The 19,906-nt window shown below is 46.0% G+C and overlaps 4 protein-coding genes across 5 annotated transcripts; 2 read left to right on the forward strand and 2 right to left on the reverse strand.

Annotated features, from left to right (window-relative positions):
- Window positions 1-1,746: 1,746 nt before the first annotated feature.
- On the reverse strand, window positions 1,747-2,636 carry ccdc122 (coiled-coil domain containing 122; the record flags this gene model as incomplete). The annotated part of the gene is made up of 4 exons (XM_080520106.1): window positions 1,747-1,839; window positions 1,930-2,046; window positions 2,105-2,488; window positions 2,631-2,636. 4 exons carry the CDS (start codon window positions 2,634-2,636, stop codon window positions 1,762-1,764), a joined length of 585 nt encoding a protein of 194 aa, XP_080376232.1. The 3' UTR covers window positions 1,747-1,761.
- A 981-nt stretch (window positions 2,637-3,617) lies between these two features.
- mtrf1 (mitochondrial translational release factor 1) lies at window positions 3,618-5,938 on the forward strand. Its single transcript, XM_080519493.1, has 9 exons — window positions 3,618-4,080; window positions 4,150-4,232; window positions 4,423-4,504; window positions 4,759-4,866; window positions 4,940-5,112; window positions 5,188-5,305; window positions 5,377-5,513; window positions 5,597-5,695; window positions 5,785-5,938. The coding sequence occupies exons 1-9, from the start codon at window positions 3,705-3,707 to the stop codon at window positions 5,890-5,892; spliced, it is 1,284 nt and encodes a 427-aa protein (XP_080375619.1). The 5' UTR covers window positions 3,618-3,704; the 3' UTR covers window positions 5,893-5,938.
- A 305-nt stretch (window positions 5,939-6,243) lies between these two features.
- wbp4 (WW domain binding protein 4) lies at window positions 6,244-8,633 on the reverse strand. The gene is made up of 10 exons (XM_080519551.1): window positions 8,523-8,633; window positions 8,311-8,383; window positions 8,171-8,233; window positions 7,870-7,996; window positions 7,558-7,797; window positions 7,424-7,482; window positions 7,274-7,349; window positions 7,009-7,193; window positions 6,692-6,939; window positions 6,244-6,612 (listed from the first exon to the last, which is right to left on the reverse strand). Coding segments are annotated over exons 1-10 (1,281 nt in total). The 5' UTR covers window positions 8,525-8,633; the 3' UTR covers window positions 6,244-6,404.
- A 951-nt stretch (window positions 8,634-9,584) lies between these two features.
- Window positions 9,585-18,796, forward strand: LOC308147647 (glycerol kinase). Of its 2 annotated transcripts, XM_080519928.1 has the most exons (21): window positions 9,585-9,764; window positions 10,016-10,089; window positions 10,579-10,685; window positions 10,762-10,839; window positions 10,906-10,985; window positions 11,222-11,359; window positions 11,448-11,557; window positions 12,696-12,762; window positions 12,967-12,984; window positions 14,134-14,169; window positions 14,279-14,346; window positions 14,442-14,484; window positions 14,592-14,672; window positions 14,774-14,852; window positions 15,790-15,886; window positions 15,958-16,042; window positions 16,122-16,242; window positions 17,047-17,190; window positions 17,295-17,381; window positions 18,580-18,666; window positions 18,745-18,796. In XM_080519928.1, the coding sequence occupies exons 1-21, from the start codon at window positions 9,672-9,674 to the stop codon at window positions 18,753-18,755; spliced, it is 1,704 nt and encodes a 567-aa protein (XP_080376054.1). In that variant the 5' UTR covers window positions 9,585-9,671; the 3' UTR covers window positions 18,756-18,796. The 2 variants fall into 2 exon arrangements, with proteins under 2 accessions (XP_080376054.1, XP_080376055.1); XM_080519929.1 differs by lacking the exon at window positions 12,967-12,984.
- Window positions 18,797-19,906: the final 1,110 nt, after the last annotated feature.

The following is a 19,906-nucleotide window of genomic DNA, read 5'->3' on the forward strand; positions in this document are numbered from 1 at the left end:
TCGACAAAATCTATGTTGTACTTTTGACGTAATCTCGCTAACAGACATACAAATATGGCGGACGTAACAACAGAAGTACACGGAGACTGAGCCCAAGCCATTCTAGAAAGTTCCCCCCCCCCCCCCCCCCCCCCCCATCTGTTTCCACGACGACAGAGTTGGAGCATTTCCGAAAAGTTCCACCCCGGGAGCCGTTTTCATAAAGTTGCGTTTTTTTTTCAATTTACATTTGTCAAACTCTTATTTTTATTTGGCGTTACTCTGTGTACATGCTTTTATTACTTACTATACTGGTACTTCTATTGTAAACGGGGCCCAAAATGTGCAGAACATTTCTGTCACTGTTGCATTATGGGTGTTTTCACAACCCTGTGGGTTAAAGCTTTCTTTTATTAGGTCTATTTTTGGTGTGCAGAGCCTTTAAGTGCTCAGTAAGCTGTCGGTGCCGATCACTCCCCGGCTCCGCTCCCTTCTACCTGCTTCCAAAACACAGCAGGAGGTGAAACATCCAGATAATGGCCGGCGGTAAACGCCCAGAAAGTTAAACTGAGTCATCGGTGAGTCACTCGCCGACTGTAAAATTAGAAAAGTTAATAAGTTAAAGGCTTTATATCCTCCTGAAATGTATATTTTATCTGCTTTGATCTGCAGAAACCAAAGTGTTCAATACATTTTTTCTTTGATGTGGTGCAACATGAAGCCAATTTTAATTAAACACTCAACGTCTCCTATAAATGTTGCATTATGGGTGTTTTGACACCGCTGCTGTAACTTGTTACAGTAAGACAGACGCAATCTTTTTAAATTAATCGAATTTTAGATGGTTTAAATTCAGGATTTTCCTTTCTTTTGCACTTCAAAGTCTTAAAATCTCTTTTATTTCCACAAACGATCAGTTCAAATGTTTAAGTATTTATGCAATCAAAAGGGATAAATATACAGATTTCAGCATTTATTTTTTAAGGAAAGTGTTTTGTTTTTTTTGGTCTGGTTTGAATGTCTTCCTTCGATCAAAAAAAGAATGAAGCTGGTGTTCAATTACAACCACTCAATGCTGTATTTGTCAAAAAGCATGTTTTTTACAAATAGATATAATAATAATGTCTTGTTATCAATAATAATTGTAATTGACGTGGATATTTTGAGTTGTGGGATATCTGGTGTGACTGCTGCTCTATTTCAGCCTCTCATGTCAGAAAAAAACGCAGTAACTTTCGGGGGGCGAGTTTGAAGCGGCGCGGTCGCCCACGGCGGGTCTTGTCGCCTCGCGGCCGTCATGACGCCCGGCGGAGCGGAAGCTGGAACAGCTTGTACCAAAAAAACAAAAACAAAACAAACGGCTCAGCATCGCCACCCGGCTTTTTTTTTAATGCGGGTGCACTGCCGAAAAATTTAAAAACGAATGAAGCAGATGCAAGACTTCTAAACAGAATATTTATTGGTGATAAAACAGTTAAAGGAAACACATCAGTGAGATTATCTGACAGAGCAGATGAACGGATGAGGACATTTAGGGGACACTGCTGCCCTCAAGTGGCCGACCGCAGGAACAACAACAACAACCTGAACCTCGAGAGTGAATCTGACCAATAAGTGAAACAAGAGGCGTTTAAATGGCGTCCCGTCTCTCCTTCAGCTCAGCCAGCTTCCTCTTCATCTGGAAAACCTCGTCGGATAATTTCCTGGGCGAAAGACATGGCGAGGAAACGTTTAATCGTCTTTCCTCTTAAGGAACAGTCGACGCGTCAGGGTTCCGTGTTGCTACCTGTGTGCGTCCTGGGCTCTGCTCAGCTGGCAGCGGAGCCGCTTGACGACGGCCTCGTAGCGTCTGTTGTGGATCTGAGGCGAGAGAGAACCAGTTTTATGGAAAGGCCCGTCCGTCCCTACGCCTTCCAAACCGGCTTCGATCGTCTCGAAAAACTGTCATACCTCCGTGTCTTTTTTAACTTGGACCTGGATCCTGAACTCTTCCCGGAGCTGCTTGTTCTTCTCGGCGATGATCCTCCTCGCCGCGGAGACCTCCTCTTTCAGAGCGACAACTTCTCTCTGTGGAAAGAAAAAAACATAAACGTTGCATCTTTACGGGCGTACGGCCGAACTCTACCTTTGCTTTTTGCACAGCGTTCCCGTTTGGTTTCCTCAGATCCTCCCTCAGCTCCTCCACTTGCTCCTTCAGCGTCCCGACCAGAGATTTCTTCTCCAGCAGCTCCTTGCCGGCCGCCGTCCGGCTCGCCGCGAACATGACCGCCGACCTGTGAGCCCCCATCTTGTTGCGGTACGTGTCGAACGCGGCGAGCGCCTCCCGGGCGCCGTCCCCCCGCTGAGCGATGGCGGCCTGGAGCCGCGCGTTGTCGCCGCCGACGGACGCGTAGCGGTCGCGGAGGACCCGGCGCTGCCGCTGCAGCAGCTCCAGTTCGTCCTCCAGCAGGAGGCCTTCCCTCGTCTTGTGTCTCAGCTTCTGCTTGTCTTCAGAGTCACAAAGAGACGCCTGGGAAAGGACAATTGATGTGATTCGGTACAATAACTAATAACTAATAAACATCTTCTTTCTCGCTTGTCTTTTTATACGCAAAAGCTGCATGTGCACATCATATGAGCAAATCAGTAATAGTTTGTGATTCAGGACGAACCTGCATGGACGTGAGTGTCCCCTGGTCCTCTTTCAGGGGACGTTCAGTCTGGACTGAATGTCCAGGATTGTCCACAAAACCTGACCAACAGAGTGAAAAACATCTTGAATATAGCGTCTACATTTACTCTCTTTAATCTCAATTACAATAAAGGTGACTGGGAATCAACTCAGCCAATTTTGTTTGTATTTGGAAATGTCTATCGAATATGAGGCAACATTAATTAAAAAGAAAATCATAAATTAGTACAAATAAACAAAAAAGTTTATTAACTGACTAAATAAATAACACATGGAAAACACCAAATAAAATACAGGTAGTACAAGCCTATTAAAATGCAATTCAATTCTATATTATTATATTTAATCTGAACTAGCAACACAATACATTTTTTTATTATCACCTACATTATAGTAAAAAATAGAAAAATAGCCTTTGTTAATGTCAAACTTACCCCAACAAGTAGTTAATTATAATTAATATATATTTAATACATGATAAACTACAAATAGATCTTTATAATCTCACCTTCACTGAAATGAGACAGACTGCGATGCTAATTGGCTAAATAGCTAATGATGAATTTTGGCACCAATTAATAAGCAACAAATTAATTCTGTAGAAATCTACCAAGTATTCAACCACGTGTGCCTGTGAAATCAAATGAATCCGTTGATCCAAGATAAAGAAATATGATAAACAATTGATATTCTCACCTTCTTCACTGAAATGAGACATTATTAAAGTAGCTTCAAGCTAATTAGCTGAAAACGTCAATTAAAATGTAAATAAAATGCAAATTAATTATAAATTATATATAAATCCACGTAGAACTAACGTTAGTCTTCATCCAATTGTGTCAAATTAATCAAAAATCTGTATTTATTTTTTTTCGCAAACGAAAAATATTATCGAGCGCCTCTATAAGCTATGACTTCATTTCCCAGAATTCCTTTCGCTCCCACTTCCTGTCAGTACTTCCGGCAATGTCGCGGCCGTGCGCCACATGTAAACACTTGGATAACGCGGTTTGTCGTTGCTTTATTTGCTTCGCGCACGTTTACACGTCGTGGAATGCTCGCAGGTCGTTTGTTTCGACTGTGTTCCTTTTGTAAACGACGTGCGCTTTATAGTGTCGGACGAGAGTCTTCACGATGGAGGACACTTCGGGGACACGGCGCTGTGGACCTGTGGAGGTCCGCGGCGCCGGCCCGCCTCCTCCACACGGACTGGATGGAGCTGTATGAGAAGGAGTCCGTTCAGCAGTACCTCCGGCAGCTGGTGGAGGAGCACAGAGGGCTGGGCGCGAAGCTGCAGCGTGTCCACCTCAGCGAGACAGACAGGAAGCTGATGGTGAAGAGACACACCGAGCTGCTGCCGGTCGCTGACGCCCTGGGGAGGATGGAAGCAGCCGTGAAAGACCTGGAGGAGGTGGTGTCCCTGCTGGACGGTGAGTGTCTTTCAGCCCGTGGTTATAGATCCATATGTCCCTGTGCTCAGGAGCGTCTCGCGTCCACAGGCACCAAAGATGAAGATCTGACCGAGTTGTTAAAGGAGGAGGAAGCACACATCTCCAGCAGGATCGTGGCCTTGAGGGAAGAGGTACGAAGTCGTGCTCAGATCTTGGTGCATGCAGGTCCCGTGTCAAGAATTCTGCCTTTGACGTGGGTCGGAAAAGTCACGTCCCACTGCCAGATGATGTCTCTGACAGAGACGGAAGAACATCGATGTGTGTCAAGGGTACGTTGTGAAAAGATGATATATCTCCCGTGCGTTTCTCCTTTATCCACAGTTAATCAAAGTTCTCGTACCCAGCGATCCGCTTGACGCAAGCAACGTGATGCTGGAGGTCGTGTCGGGACGGACAACAGGAGGTGGGATGTTTGTGATTCTGTGCTCGTTAGTACCGTGTTCTCTGGAGTCACTCCTGGGTATGCGTCCAAAAATACACCATGAACAGGAAAAACAAAACAAAACGTATAACTTGCACATAAATCTTCGACCAAGAACAGACATTCAACAGACTATAAGTCACAGGACCATCCAGACTATGAACAAAAAGTGCAACTTGTCGTCCGGGAAGTACGGTAATTGTGAGACGAAGGGTTTCTCTTGGTGCGGTCCACAGGCGACATCTGCCAGCAGTTCACCAGGGAGATGTTCGACATGTATCAGGGCTACGCCCTCTACAGGAACTGGGACTTCGAGGTGCTGAACTACACCCCCGCGGAGTACGGTAAGAGACCGCTGCCCCCGGTGTGTTCCGTCGCAAAGCCTGTGGAGACGTTGGGCAATCCTTGGCCTCCCAGGTGGCTTGCACCACGCGGCGGTCCGAGTCGCCGGGGAAAACGTGTACCGGCACCTGAAGCACGAGGGCGGGACGCACCGCGTGCAGAGGATCCCCGAGGTGGGCCTCTCCTCCAGGATGCAGCGCATCCACACGGGGACCATGACGGTCATCGTCCTGCCTCAGCCCGTGGAGGTAACGCGGCGCTCCGCGCACTCGCCCGCAACGTCGCGCCGCGGTTTTAAGGATACCCGTCTTGTCCGTCCCCAGTTCGACGTCCACGTCGACCCGAGGGAACTCCGCGTCGACACGTTCAGATCCCGGGGCGCCGGCGGGCAAAGCGTCAACACCACGGACAGCGCGGTGCGCGTGGTCCACCTCCCGACAGGTACAGTCTTCAAACGGCTCCTATCCCCCCGTCAGAGAGTTCCTCTTCCATCCCCGCCGTCTGATCCTCAGGAATCAGTGCCGAGTGTCAGCAGACTCGCTCGCAGCTGCAGAACAGAGACACCGCCATGCGCATGCTGAGGGCCAGGCTGTACCAGAGCATGCTGGGTAAAGAGACGCAGCAGAGGCACACGGCGCGGAAACAGCAGGTGAGCGTAGCGTGGAAAGTGTGTCTCTCGCCATCCGAAATCCGCCGTCGTCACGGGTTCCGTCGTCGTTGCCACGGTTACAGGTGGGAACCCGCTCTCAGTCGGAGAGGATTCGCACGTACAACTTCAGCCAGGACCGGGTCACCGACCACCGGACCGGCTACGGCACTCGGGACATCAAGGTCAGGTTTCAGCAGGTTTTCCCAGCCGTTTCCATGGAAACGGGCCTCGTTTTCAGGATGTCCTTTCTTTACCTGCGACGTCTGTTCAGGAGTTCATGAGAGGCGGCGAGCCGCTGGACGACCTGATCCACGACGTCCTCCGGCACGCGGAGAGGGAGACTCTACTGGAGGCGGCCGACAAACAACCTGCAGACTGACGGACGCCACAGACGCCGGTCACCGTATTTATTTTCCCAATAAAATCTCGACCTGTACAGTTTGGGATCTCTTGACATTTCTGCCTCATCCAATCCTCAGAGCGGGAGACTTTCTGCCTGAACCAGACTCGGGACAAATAGAACACACTCGAGCCTCGAACTGTAAATGTAGAGTTTCTAACGGCGACTATATAAAACGGCTTCCTTCCCGTCGGGGTGCGGTGAGACCACCTATCAGCTTCACACACACTCGCTGAACCGGCGGCCCCGCCCTGCCTGACCGTCCAGCTGATCGGGTTTTAAAAACACTGATAAATTCAACGCTTAATTACAAAATGAGTTTTATTCAGATCACATTGATAATGACACAATCTCTCATTCACGATATACAAAAAAACCCCAAAAACCTAAGGTCATATGAGCCTGAAGGCTCTTCACAAACCAAAATCATCTTATAAAATACTTCTTTTTTTCTTGTATGAAAGTGTCGCGTCTGTTCGGACGCCTTTCCCTCAGTCGTCGTCGTCGTCGTCCCTCTGCCGGAGTCTCCTGGACTTCCCGTTCTGCGTCCTGTTCCTCCTGAAGGACGCCGGCCCGCCCTCCTCGCCGAGCGACGTGATGACGCGCTCCTTGAACTTGGGCTTGGCCTCCGGCGGCGGGCCCGCCGGGGCGATCGGCGCGCTGTCCTCCACCTGGGGCAACTGGAGGTCCACGCTGGCACTGTAGGGAGGAGGTCGCATCGTTTTTCAAAGGGTCTCGAAACAACCTTGACCTCCCGGTGGACACGCCGGGGACTTACTATGGATCCTTCTGCTCTTTGATCTTCTCCCAGGCGCCGTACGGATTGTACTTTCTCACTCGTATCTTCACTCCCGTCATCTTTTCCTCCGTCTTTTCCGGTTCGGCCGTCGTGTTTTGGACGACTCCCGCCTCCTCCTCTGTTTCTTTCGCGTCCTCTTTAGTTGTCTCGCCGCTGGCCGGATCGTCCTCGTCGTCATCTTCCTCCTCTGCCTCTTTTCCCGAAGGCTCCGAGTCGGCTTTCCTTTTCTGCCCACAAATAAGAACCGTCAGGTGGAAAGAGTAAATTCTACTTCTCTCCAGAGGCGGATTCCTCACCCTGAAGCTGATTTTGGGGATCGTGGACTGCTGGCTGGACTGATCAGGTCCCTGATCAGGGCCCTCCTGGGTTTCCGGGGCCGGGTCAGAGCTTTCTTCTACTTCTGAGGGCTCCCCGGAAGCCGCAGGCTCCTCCCCGCATGGCTCACTAGAAATTAAGCCAGTTGGCTTTTCCCAGCTGGATTCTGAGCGGTCAGAAAGATATGGTTTAGATTAAATCATTTCAGTTTAATCCGTTCAAAAGGACTATAAGATGATCCTCCACCTCCAGTCCCTGTGTTGTAGTAATAGGTGTAGCCATCAGGGCTGACGGCTTCCTTCCAAGCAGAGCCCGATGAGCTCTGAGGAGGAAAAACGATGTTATCAAGCGGAAGAAACCATTCGGTAATAATCAAAATAGTGAAAATGGACGAACCGCTGTCTGTTCATACTGAGCAGATCCTTGGGAATCTTCTGGTTTTTCCCACCGGGATTCTGTTGAGGAAATGAGTGAAGTTGACCAGAGACCAGTTGTTTTTTTTCCAATCCGTTGATTTGAGGTTTCCTCACCGCCAGTCGTCGTGTTGTAGTAGTACGCGTGTCCTTCGTCCGACACGCCTGCCACCCAAACCGGCCGTTCCGATTGCTGCCGGAAAGGCTTCATACGCGGTTTCTCCTGTTTCTTTTTCTGCTTCTTGGGCGGTGGATTTGCACGAGGTTGTGGCGGCGCTGGCGTAGGAGCCGGCGAAGGGGCCGGCCAAGAAGCCGGCGCAGAAGCAGGCGTAGAAGCCGGAGCTGGAGAACTCAATCCTGACGCACACAAAACACCGATTTTGAAGTCACTATACAGTTTCACACTTCTAAGCTAAGTCGACTCATTACCTTGTGATTCCCTCTCCATCCTCTTCAGATCTTCCTCGTACGCCTTCATAGCCGCCTCCTCCATCGCTGCGAACTGTTTACACATGCGCTTCTCCTGCTTTGCTTTGTCGACACTCTTCTTTTTAATCTGTAGACATGGAGATATGAAGACACGACCAATAAGAGTACAGCTCTCCATGCTGGGTGTTCATGCTGGAGCTTATCTCTGCTGCCAGTCCTGAGCATGATGCCAAGCCAAGTGCTAATATCTACGGTACATGTCTGTGTGTGTTTGGATGGAGTTGTATTTTGTTTGTATTACCTCTGAGATCTTTGCAGCCACATTCTCCTTGTGGTTTTTCCCTCTTTCATGAAACTCGATGCTCTGCAAAAAAACACCCAACATTTTACAAGAGTCTTCGTTTTTTATAAACATATTTTCTTACTTCTGACTCCACTCACCGGCTTGTTGTCCGCGATCCAGCACTTACAGTACTGGCAGAACTTCCTGGGTTGCGATTTCCAATAATCTGCCCTGAAAAATACACAAAACAATCAAAGATTACCCACTGCATGCTAAGCTAACGTGGCTAACTTACGAATTGATCGCAAAACGGAGCGCTTATGTTACGAAACATGACAATAAGGATCTACGAGGATGTGTCACAACTTACATTTTGAGTTTTCGGAGTCCGAATCTGAGAAGCTCTTTACATAGAATCAAATCTGAAGAGAGAAGTGTCTCCTCATTTCAAGAACCACAACACGGTCCAGTACTGATGACGTCAGCAAGAGTCGCCGTCCACTGACGCAAGGACACAAGTAATATGATATAACAAATAAATAACAACAAAATAATATGAATAAACAATGAATACAAACTTAAATAAGTGGAATGTACAAATACTGTTTAAATTGCTTAAAATACAAAGATGTGTGATAATGTTCATACAGTTTTATTCTCAGTTTTATGATTTTGTATGTATGTGTTTTATGTATTTGTGAATGTTTTTATGGACTCCTATGCCGGCAATGAAGATGATGACGATGAATGTCACATCCGAATGGATATGCCACTGAGAATGTATGTACTGCTATATTATATAAGTCTGTAATAGAGTTGTTATTGGTGACATTGGAAGGTGTTCATATCAAATGAGTTTTCAGAGTTGTAGAAATAAGAAAAATCTCAATATGGGTGGCAAAATGCAAGCATTGACCTTTATCAGTTCAACCTCAACGTGTTGATGAATAACACATTAATTAACTCATCCACTCTGCATGCAACATTTCTCGCAGTTCTTCGGATTTATTCGGAAACCGCTCGCCGTTAATGTCCCAAAATCTAGTTGATTGGTCATTGGATAAATTCGTGCATTTCGACTGTGAGGTTTTTGTGAAAAGTTGGTAAACACATACACGTGCACACATACAAAAAGTCTTGTCTCTACCCCTGATGTCAGTCTCCCATATGGTCTAGCGGTTAGGATTCCTGGTTTTCACCCAGGCGGCCCGGGTTCGACTCCCGGTATGGGAACGTACTTTTTCGTCTTAATACTTTAATTTAAAGTTTTTAATTTTTTACCACAGGCTGTCTAACGAAATAGTAGAGTATGGTGTACACGTTTTTACTACTTGATTTGGGAAATAAGCGCGACTTGCGCTCATTGACAACGCCGTCATTTGCGTCACACGCGACGTCATCGGGGCGCGACGGTCCGTCTGCACGACTTTGCTGAAGCCTCCGGTCGATCCCGACCCGGTCCATTGGCGGTTCTGGTTCTGGGCTCTCCTGTCGAGGCCCGACGCTCCGTGGGCTGCCCATGAACGGTGCCATGGCCGCGTCCTCACACCGGATCATGCTGGGCCCGCTGGTGGCCGCCATCGACCAGGGAACCAGCTCCACTCGGTTCCTGGTGAGGAGAACCGGGATCTGGACTAAATTGTACCACAGGGATATGACATCTGCTTTAATTAATTGAAAACTTCTCCGGGATCAATAATCCAGTTGATGTTTAATCTCGGCTCTGAGAATGGATCATACGTAACAAATAATGTCAAATACTCCGAAAACTGCACATTTATTTCCCCAAATTCTCTATTATAATGATCCATACTGCAAAATAAGTTTCCAGTCATGATCTCGTGGTGTTTTGTCTTTCTTAAGGTGTTTAACTCCAAAACAGCAGAGCTGCTGAGCCACCATCAGGTGGAGATCAAACAGAGCTTCCCAAAAGAAGGGTGAGTGTTGAAGAATTTTCCACTTTTATGGAAACGGGATAAAACGCAACATTTTCAAAATGCTCGAGGGGAAAAAAAAACACTACTTTTTGAAAATGCTCTGGTTACACTGAAATGGGGAAAACACTGTGTGGTAATGGGTGGGTAAAACGCAACTTTTTGAAAGTGCACCAACTTCGTTTCTGTGGAAACAGGTGAAAAATGTAAAAATTTTTGACAACTCTGTAAAAAATGTAAAATCCTAAAGGTAGGAAATTGCAACGCTTCAACTCCATCTCCCTGGAAATGTGGGAGGGGCAACTTTTTGAAAATTCTATGTCTCAGTAGACACAGGGGAAATTAAAACTTCTTGAAACGCAACACTTTCGTGGGGTTTTGGCAGTTCGTATACATGACAATGGTCCAAAAAAAAAAGAAAGTTCGGGGGCGGGGGAAATGCAACTTTTTAAAAAACAAGTGTCTCAGAAGTGTTTTCCTCTGATTCCCCAGATGGGTGGAGGAGGATCCCCGGGAAATCCTGCAGTCTGTTTACGAGTGTATGGAGCGGACTTGCGAAAAACTGACTCAGCTGAACATCGACATCTCCAACATCAAAGGTATTTGTTGATCCTGCGACGCCAAAAAAAAACCTCTTTGAACTTCTCCGTTTCAAATGTCGAAATGTGCCGTCAGCCATCGGCGTGACCAACCAGCGGGAGACGACCCTCGTCTGGGACAAAGAGACCGGGGAGCCGCTCTACAACGCGATCGGTACGTCGTCCCGCCGTCTTCTAAAAAGGAGCGACGGCAGAAAGTGACGGGCTTGTTTGTCTCCAGTGTGGTTGGACCTGCGGACTCAGTCCACGGTGGAACGGCTCATTAACAAGACTCCCGGGAGGAACAAGAACCATCTGAAGGTCAGTCGGTGTCCAGCGGAGGGTAATTGGACACCAGCTTCATTCTCTTTCCTGCTGCCAAAAAGACACACACACACATATATATATATATATATATATATATAAGTATAGGACTCCTTTAAGGTGCGAAAGAAAACAAAATATGTAATCTCTTTGAAGTGTGCCTTTGTTCTGTCGAGGGTGAAGCTGGTGTCCAATTACAAGCCTCGCGTCTCATCACACTTTCCGTCCCGCAGCACAAGACCGGCCTCCCCATCAGCACCTACTTCAGCGCCGTGAAGCTCCGCTGGCTGATGGACAACGTGGACGAGGTGCGGGACGCCGTGGTGTCCCACCGCGCCATGTTCGGCACCGTGGACTCCTGGCTCATCTGGGTGAGCCGGCGCCGCCTCGCCCGCTTTCTCACGTTTAGTTTTTTTGTTTGTTTTTTTTTGCCGTAACTTGCGATGGCTCTCTTGGCAGTGTTTGACCGGCGGGAAGTCCGGCGGCGTCCACTGCACCGACGTGACCAACGCCAGCCGCACCATGCTCTTCAACATCCACACGCTCAGCTGGGACCCGGAGCTCTGCAGGTGAGGGCCGGAATGCAGGCTTGGGTGCCGTCGTCACGGCGACGAGAAACGCGGAGCATTTGTGGCGCGCGTCGGCACGGCGACGATGCTCGTAGAGGCTGAAAAATGCAATGGAGAAAAAAAAGCTACATTTCTGAAAACAATATGTCTCCGTGGAACCGGGAAAACGCAACTTGTGGAAACTTTTTGAAAGTGCTCCATCGCCATGGAAACAGGGAAATATAACGTATTAAAAACTTTCCGAAAACACTCTGTCCCCATGGAAACAGGAAAATATCACTTTTTAAAAACTTTCTGGGAACATGGAAATGGAGGAAACTGAACTTTTTGAACAAGCTCTGACTCTGTCTCCATGGAAACTAGAGGGAAAAGAGAAAATATTGAAAGCAATGTGTCCCAGTGGAAACAGAAAAATGTAATTTGTGAAAACTTTTTGAAAGTGCTCCGCTTCCATGGAAATGGGGGGTGTGATTTTTGTAAACTTTGACTTTTTGACAACGAGACGGGGGAAACTACAACTGTGTCTTCTTGAAAAAGAGGTAGAAGGCAACTTTTTGAAAACTCTGGCTCCTTGGAAGCAGGGGGGGGGGGGACTTTTTGAAAACAAGCCATTGCCATGAAAATGGGGGGGGAATGCAACTCATTAAAAAAAAAATTCTGTCTCCATGGAAACTAGAGGAAAAAAAAGCACATTTTGAAAACAATGTGTCCCAGTGGAAACGGAGAAATGCAATTTGTGAAAACATTTTTCCAACATTTGTCCCAGTTGGGGGGACAACTTTTTGTAAATGCTTTTTGTAAACTTGAGAATGGAACTTTTTGACAACGAGACGGGGGAAATCACAACTCTGTCTTCTTGAAAAAGAGGTAAAAGGCAACTTTTTGAAAACTCTGGCTCCTTGGAAGCAGAGGGGGGAAAAAAGCAACTTTTTGAAAACTCGCCATTGCCATGAAAATGGGGGTGGGGGTGCAACTTTTTAAAAAAATTCTCCGTCTTCATGTAAATGGAGGAAAGTTGCTGTGTAAATACGAGACTTTTCTGAAATGATAACCGGGGAAGAAAAAAACCCGACGCGCTTTCATATTGAAAAAAATATCCAGAGATCAAATGGACTCTTTTCCTGGATTTGCCCACCAGATATTTTGGGATTCCCATGGAGATCCTCCCCAGCGTGAGGAGCTCCTCAGAAATCTACGGCCTCATGGTGAGACGACCTCCCGACCTCCGCCGCTCCTCTCTTGTGAAATGTGTCCATTGCTTTTAACCCTTTGATGCCGCTGAGACTGTTCAAAGAGGATAAGATAGCGGCTGATAAGATAAAAGGAGGTTTGTTGAGTTTTGTTTCCCTCTTGCATGGAGCTGAAAAGCTTCTCTCTGTGTGCCGTTGTCTCTCCTCTCTCACTGCTAGAAAATATGTTCTAGTCGGGTAAGTAGGACCACTTTCCTCCTCCAGCCTCTCTCTGGTTGTTTGATTTATTTATTCTTCCCATCATGCAATGCATTTCCCCCTCTGGAGATGCACTGGTGCTCCCCTCACTGCTTCTGTGGTGGCATGTCGCCCCCGACAACCAAATCTCTTCACAGCCAGACCTGGAGGGGGCGCCGCACGGCTGGAAGCAAAGTTCAAATCCTGGCCTCGAATTCACATTTTAATGCCGACGATTTCGCATATTATGACCTCAAATTAGTGTTTTATAGTCACGAATTATAATTTCATAGCCACAAATTAGTATTTCATGGCCTTAAATGATTATTTCTTGGCTTAAAATTCATATTTTGTGGTGATAAATTAATATTTCATTGCTATGAAGTAGTACTATGGAGCCACAAATTAGTATTGCGTGGCCTGGAATGAATATTTTGTGTATACAAATTTGTATTTCAGTGCAAAATCTTATGTTTTGTGCCCTGAAATTAACATTTAATGCCTATAATTTAGTCTTTCATGGCCTCAAATTAGTATTTTATAGCCACAAATTATAATTTCATAGCCACAAATGAGTATTTCATGGCTATAAATCCATATTTTGTAGCCACGCATTACACTTTTGTAAAGATCTAGATTCTTGATGAGTATTTTCTCATCCTGAATTAATACTTTTTTGGCCTTAAATACATTATTTGTCCTCGGACATGTTCCTGTCGCGTTGAAATGGCGTCAGGTTACGTCTTGATTCAGTGTTTAGGGTTGAACGTTTCCTTCCCGGCGCCCGGGGCTCCGCAGTGACGGCCACATGTGGGAGTGAAGACATTTTTGCTCTGACAGGTTGACCTTTGCCCTCTGCTTTCCCCCCAAACACGTTTCCCTGTGGTCCACTTCAAACACCCCCTTTGTATTTTCCGTTTATTTGGCTTCGTCTCGTCTAGAAATGAACATGTGAGGCCATTTCTTGATTTTTTTGGGGGGGGGGTTTATTTGGGACTCACTCTTATTATTCTCATATTTGAGTTTTCGCACTGTAAAACAATACAAAAACGACACACGATTGATTGATTTTTGGACACAAAAAACAAACAAATAAATGCCCAGGTCCAAATCGAGTTCTCACTCATTCCTCTTTTTTCACCGTGGCAGAAATCCGGAGCGCTCTCGGGTATTCCCATTTCCGGGGTAAGTTCATCCGACGTCCTGAATTTGTTTGGACCGATTTTATTTATTTATTTATTTTTCTCTCCCCGAAACGTTTTTCCCCTGAACCCTGCGGTTTCCCGTCAAACAGTGTCTCGGCGATCAGTCGGCGGCACTCGTGGGACAGATGTGTTTCCAGGACGGGCAGGCGAAAAACACGTGAGTGTCCCTTTAAATGAGGATGACGAGGAACCCGGAGGGGGCGTGTTTCTAATGTTTAAATTTTTTTTTTTTTTTTTATAATGGTGTTTCAGGTACGGGACCGGCTGCTTTCTCCTCAGAAACACCGGAGCAAAGGTACCTTAAAGCTTTGAACTCTTACCTGAATGGTTGCATGATGTCGTCAAGGGCTCGTTTTCAAGCGTCTGTTTCCATGACAACGCGATGTTTTCGCCATATTCCAGCCGGTGATGTCGGACCACGGCCTCCTCACCACGGTGGCGTACAAACTGGGCCGGGACAAACCTGCGTGCTACGCTTTGGAGGTACGACGCGTCTTAACTTAAATGCGTGAAGTTGTTTTTTGGTTTTCGTGGAACGCGGCGTTTCTCAGGGTCCCCCCCCCCCCCCCCCCCCGTCTCTCCAGGGCTCCGTGGCCATCGCCGGTGCCGTGGTCCGCTGGCTGCAGGACAACCTGGGCATCATCGGTTCATCAGAAGAGCTCGGTGTGTCCTCGTTCCCGGAAGACCATTATTAGGGACGCACCGGCCGCGACGGCGGTATCGGGTACCCGGGGCCGATACTGCACGGAGTACTTGTACTCGTCGCCGCGGAGTTAGCCCGATGTCGCTCATTCGTTTAGCTGCTCAGCGGCTCCAGGAGAATTTTACTCCGCGACATGCTACATGCTAAATAGTTTCAGGGCTTACCCACCAGCGATGCTACATACTAAATAGGAAACTCTTTCATCTTTAGCGCACACAGGAGCAATGCTACATGCTAAAGAGTTTCAGGGCTCACACATTAGTGATGCTACATGCTAGTGGCTAAAGAGTTTCAATCCCTCGTATACTGGCGATGCTACATGCTAAAGACTTTGAGGGCTCACACGTTAGCAATGCTACATGCTAAAGAGTTTCAGGGCTCACACTCTAGCAATGCTACATGCTAAAAAGTTTCAGGGCTCACATAGTAGCAATGCTACATGCTAAAGAGTTTCAGGGCTCACACATTAGCAATGCTACATGCTAGTTGCTAAAGAGTTTCAATCCCTCGCATACTGGCGATGCTACATGCTAAAGAGTTTCAAGGCTCACACTCTAGCAATGCTACATGCTAAAGAGTTTCAGGGCTCACGTAGTAGCGATGCTACATGCTAAAGAGTTTCAGGGCTCACATAGTAGCAATGCTACATGCTAAAGAGTTTCAAGGCTCACTCTAGCAATGCTACATGCTAAAGAGTTTCAGGGCTTACACACAAGCGATGCTACATGCTAAAGAGTTATGTCAAAGCATAGCCTTCGCAAATTGTTTATGAATGGAGTACAAATTAGGCTTAATGGCGTTCAGTAAATACTTCGTACTCGTCCTGGGTATCGGTGCATCCCTAAGAATTCTCATGCTCTGAGTATCTGTATGCTAATGTCACGTTTCGCCGCGCAGAGAAGTTCGCTGCCTCCGTCGGGACGTCGTACGGCTGCTACTTCGTCCCTGCGTTCTCCGGCCTGTACGCGCCGTACTGGGAGCCCAGCGCCCGAGGGTACGACCTCGTCCTCCCCCGCCCCCACCCCCGCGGGACTCGGACTCACTCATGTCTGCTTGGCGTTGCAGGATCATCTGCGGCTTGACGCAGTTCACCAACAAACACCACCTGGCGTTCGCTGCGCTGGAGGCGGTTTGCTTCCAGACCCGGGAGGTGCGTGTTCCGGTTTGTTTCCGCCGGCGCAAGGCGACGGCGTTGAGGCGCGCTGATTTGTTCATGTCCCCCGCTGCAGATCCTGGACGCCATGAACCAGGACAGCGGGATCCCGCTGACCCAGCTGCAGGTGGACGGAGGGATGACGTCCAACAAGCTGCTGATGCAGCTGCAGGCCGACATCCTCTGCATCCCCGTCGGTGAGACGTGGCGGCGAGGATCCCGCCGATGAGTGTTTTCAAAAAGTCACGTTTTCATAGCGACGGAGTTGGGAGCATTTTTGAAAAGTTGCGTTGTCCTCCATTTTCATGGAGACAGAATCTGATTGATTTTTAAAAAGTTGCGTATTCCCCCTTTCCATGGAGATGGAGCTTTTTTCACAAAGTTGCATTTCCTGATGATTCCATGTAGATGCAGTTGGCAGCACTTTTGAAAAGTTGCACACACACACCCCCCCCCCATTTCCATAGACATGAGATCAGGCTGTTTTCAAAAAGTTGCGTTTTCCCCCATTTTCATGGAGACTGTGTAAAATAGTTTTCTGAAAAAGTTGCGTTGTCCTCCATTTCCATGGAGACAGAATCTGATTGATTTTTAAAAAGTTGCGTATTCCCCCTTTTCCACGGAGACAGAGCTTTTTTCACAAAGTTGCATTTCTTGATGATTCCATGTAGATGAGGTTGGGCGCACTTTTGAAAAGTTGCTCCCCCCCCTTTTCCATAGACATGAGATCAGGCTGTTTTCAAAAAGTTGCATTTTCCCCCATTTTCATGGAGACTCCGTGAGATTGTTTTTTGAAAAAGTTGCGTTTCCCCACGAGACGAAGTGGGAGAGTTTTCAAAAAGTTGAGTTTTTAGCCGTTTCGACTTGCAACACAGAGTTGGAGGGTTTTTAAAAAGTTGATCCCCTTTTACACGGGGACAGAGTGAGACTTTTTTTTTTTTTTTTTTTAAATTGTGTTTCCCCACGTCGCTTGTTTGAAAAGTTTGAAAACTCTCCCGCAGTGAAGCCGTCCATGCCGGAGACCACGGCTCTGGGAGCAGCCATGGCGGCCGGCGCGGCGGAGGGCGTGAGCGTGTGGAGTCTGAGTCCTGAGGACCTGAGTGAAGTCACCTCGGAGAAGTTCGAGCCTCAGATCAACCCGGAAGGTATGCACACACACACACACACACACACACACACACACACACACACACACACACACACACACACACACACAGCTGCTGTCTGAACGTGTGTGTGTGTGCGTCAGAGAGCGAGTTGCGTTACGCCCGCTGGAAGAAGGCGGTCCAGAGGTCCATGAACTGGGAGACGACCGAGCCGCTCGGCAACGGAAACGGTACGCAGAACCGCAGATATTAGAACCACAAACATTCATTTGCCGCCATGAAATATTCATTTCTGGCTCATAAATATGAATTTGTATTGATGTGTGGCCACCAAACGTGAACTTGAACCCTGAAATATTCATTTGCGACGAATAAATATTCATATGTGTCCATGAAATGTACATTTCTGGCCACAAAATATTAATTTGCGTCAAATAGACATGAATTTGTGGCTGACAAATATTGATTTGTGTCCATCAATTAATAATTTGTTGCAAATTAATATTTGCTTTTGCGCACAAAATATTAATTTGGAGCTAATAAATATGAATTTGTGGCCAGTAGATAAGATTTTTTGACTAATAAATGTTAATTTGTGGCTAATGAATATTATTTTGTGGCCACTTAATATGAATTAGTGGCTAATAAATAAGGTGTGGCCACCAAATCTGCATTTCTGACCATGGAATATTAATTTGTGGCTCATAAATATGAATGTATGGTCACAAGTATAAATTTGTGGCCAGCAAATGTAATTTGTGGCCATCAATTAATAATTTGTGGCAAATAAATATTCACTTTTGGGCACGAAATATTAATTTGTGGCTTAAAAAAAATATGAATTTATGGTCACAAAATATGCATTTGCGGCCACGAAATATGAATTTGTGGCTAAAAAAAATATGAATTTGTGGCCAGTAGATAATAATTTGTGACTAATCAATGTTCATTTGTGGCTAATAAATAAGGTGTGGCCACCAAATCTGCATTTCTGACCATGGAATATTAATTTGTGGCTCATAAATATGAATGTATGGTCACAAATATAAATTTGTGGCTACTAAATATTGATTTGTGGCCATCAATTAATAATTTGTGGCAAATAAATATTAACTTTTGGGCACAAAATATGAATTTGTGGCTTAAAAAAATATGAATTTGTGGCCAGTAGATAATAATTTGTGACTAATAAATGTTCATTTGTGGCTAATAAATAAGGTGTGGCCACCAAATCAAAATTTCTGGCCATGGAATATTAGTCTGTGGCTCATAAATATGAATTTATGGCAATTGTGGCCAGCGAATTTAATTTGCGGCTACTAAATATTGAGAAAGATAGAAGGTTTTTATTGTCACTGACCACACATGAAGTGAAATTTCATGACTTTCTTTGTTTTTTGTTTTTTTTTTAATTCTTGCGTCTTCCAGGTGAACCGACCATCTTCAGCAGCGTCCCGCTGGGTTTCTACATCATGGGCAGCTTGCTGATGCTGATCGGAGCCAAATACGTCTCAGGTGAGGTTTGGCCCGTCGCCACGGCGACGACGACGACTCCGCTTCACACTGGCGTGACGTGCGACTCTCTGTCCGCAGGGCCGCTTTGAGACGCCGCCGGAGGAGGAGGAGGAAGAGGAAGCAGAGGAGGAGGAGGAAGCGGAGGAGGGGGAGGAAGAGGAGGAGGGGGAGGAAGAGGAGGAAGAGGAAGAGGAAGAGGAGAGACTACGTCACCTGACTCGCCAGACTTTTCTGGAACATATTCCGACAACGTTAGGCATGAACGGTTTTTAATTCTCGGCTCGTTTACGTCGACGCCGTAAACGTCTGGAATGAAGCTTTGAATTGTGTCCGCAAAGTAATATTTCACGGCTAAGAATGAATATTTCGTGACCTTAAATGATTCAGTCGCCACAAAATACTATTTGTTGGCCGCAAATTATTATTTAGTTTCCCAAAATGTATTATTAGCCAAAGAGTTATGGGATTTATATTTATTATTTAATATTTTGTGGCCTCAAACTAGTATTTCATCGGCATAAATTAATGTTTTGTTTCCACAAATTAATTATCAGCCAAAAAAAAAAAAAAATTAGTATTTATTATTTCATATTTTGTGGCATTTCGAAGCCACATATTAATATTTTGTGGGCTATGATTATGATTATGAGCCACAAATGTATATTTTTGGATAATTATTAGCCAGCATTGTTTATTTGTTGGCCACACATTCATAACTTCCATATTATTTCCCCAAAAATGAATTTGAGCGGGAAATCAATATTTATTATTTCATATTTTAGGCCTCACACTAGTATTTTATAGCCACAAATTACTTTCTGATGCCAAAAATTATTAACTATGAGCCAGAAATGTTTATTTATTATATAATATATAATAAATTTGACCACAAATAATATTTCATTCCCACAACTTGCTATTTATTGGACACAAATTAATTTTATTATGAATTTAATATGAATTATTATTACGTTTTCTCAAGTTAATATTATTTCATGACCTGAAATTGCTATTTATTGGCCACAAATGAGTATTTCTTGCCCTGAAAAATATTAATTTGTGGCCACAATTGAGTTTCCTGTCCGCCGTGTGTTTTCATCCTTTGTCTCGTTTTGTTATTCGTCTCATTTGTTTGGTTCAATTCTGCGCTTCAGGACACGTTTGTCACTTTATCTGGTTGCTGCTTGGTGTGAAACGTTTAGATGTGTTTTATTAATGGGCAGGAATCGAGGAAGGGACT

The sequence above is a fragment of the Blennius ocellaris genome, assembly GCF_963422515.1.
Source record: "Blennius ocellaris genome assembly, chromosome: 24".
Lineage (NCBI taxonomy): Eukaryota > Metazoa > Chordata > Actinopteri > Blenniiformes > Blenniidae > Blennius > Blennius ocellaris.

Bases quoted from the DNA above. Each gene is read 5' to 3' on its own strand.
- mtrf1 (XM_080519493.1), top strand. From the start codon at position 3,705: ATGCTCGCAGGTCGTTTGTTTCGACTGTGTTCCTTTTGTAAACGACGT. The intron at 4,505-4,758 runs GTGGGATGTTTG...TGCGGTCCACAG, and splicing joins GTCGGGACGGACAACAGGAG to GCGACATCTGCCAGCAGTTC. The intron at 4,867-4,939 runs GTAAGAGACCGC...TTGGCCTCCCAG, and splicing joins CTACACCCCCGCGGAGTACG to GTGGCTTGCACCACGCGGCG.
- wbp4 (XM_080519551.1), bottom strand. The intron at 6,940-7,008 runs GTGAGGAATCCG...ATTTGTGGGCAG, and splicing joins TCCCCAAAATCAGCTTCAGG to AAAAGGAAAGCCGACTCGGA. The intron at 6,613-6,691 runs GTAAGTCCCCGG...TCCTCCCTACAG, and splicing joins AAAGAGCAGAAGGATCCATA to TGCCAGCGTGGACCTCCAGT.
- LOC308147647 (XM_080519928.1), top strand. From the start codon at position 9,672: ATGAACGGTGCCATGGCCGCGTCCTCACACCGGATCATGCTGGGCCCG. The intron at 10,686-10,761 runs GTATTTGTTGAT...ATGTGCCGTCAG, and splicing joins CGACATCTCCAACATCAAAG to CCATCGGCGTGACCAACCAG. The intron at 11,558-12,695 runs GTGAGGGCCGGA...TTTGCCCACCAG, and splicing joins TGGGACCCGGAGCTCTGCAG to ATATTTTGGGATTCCCATGG.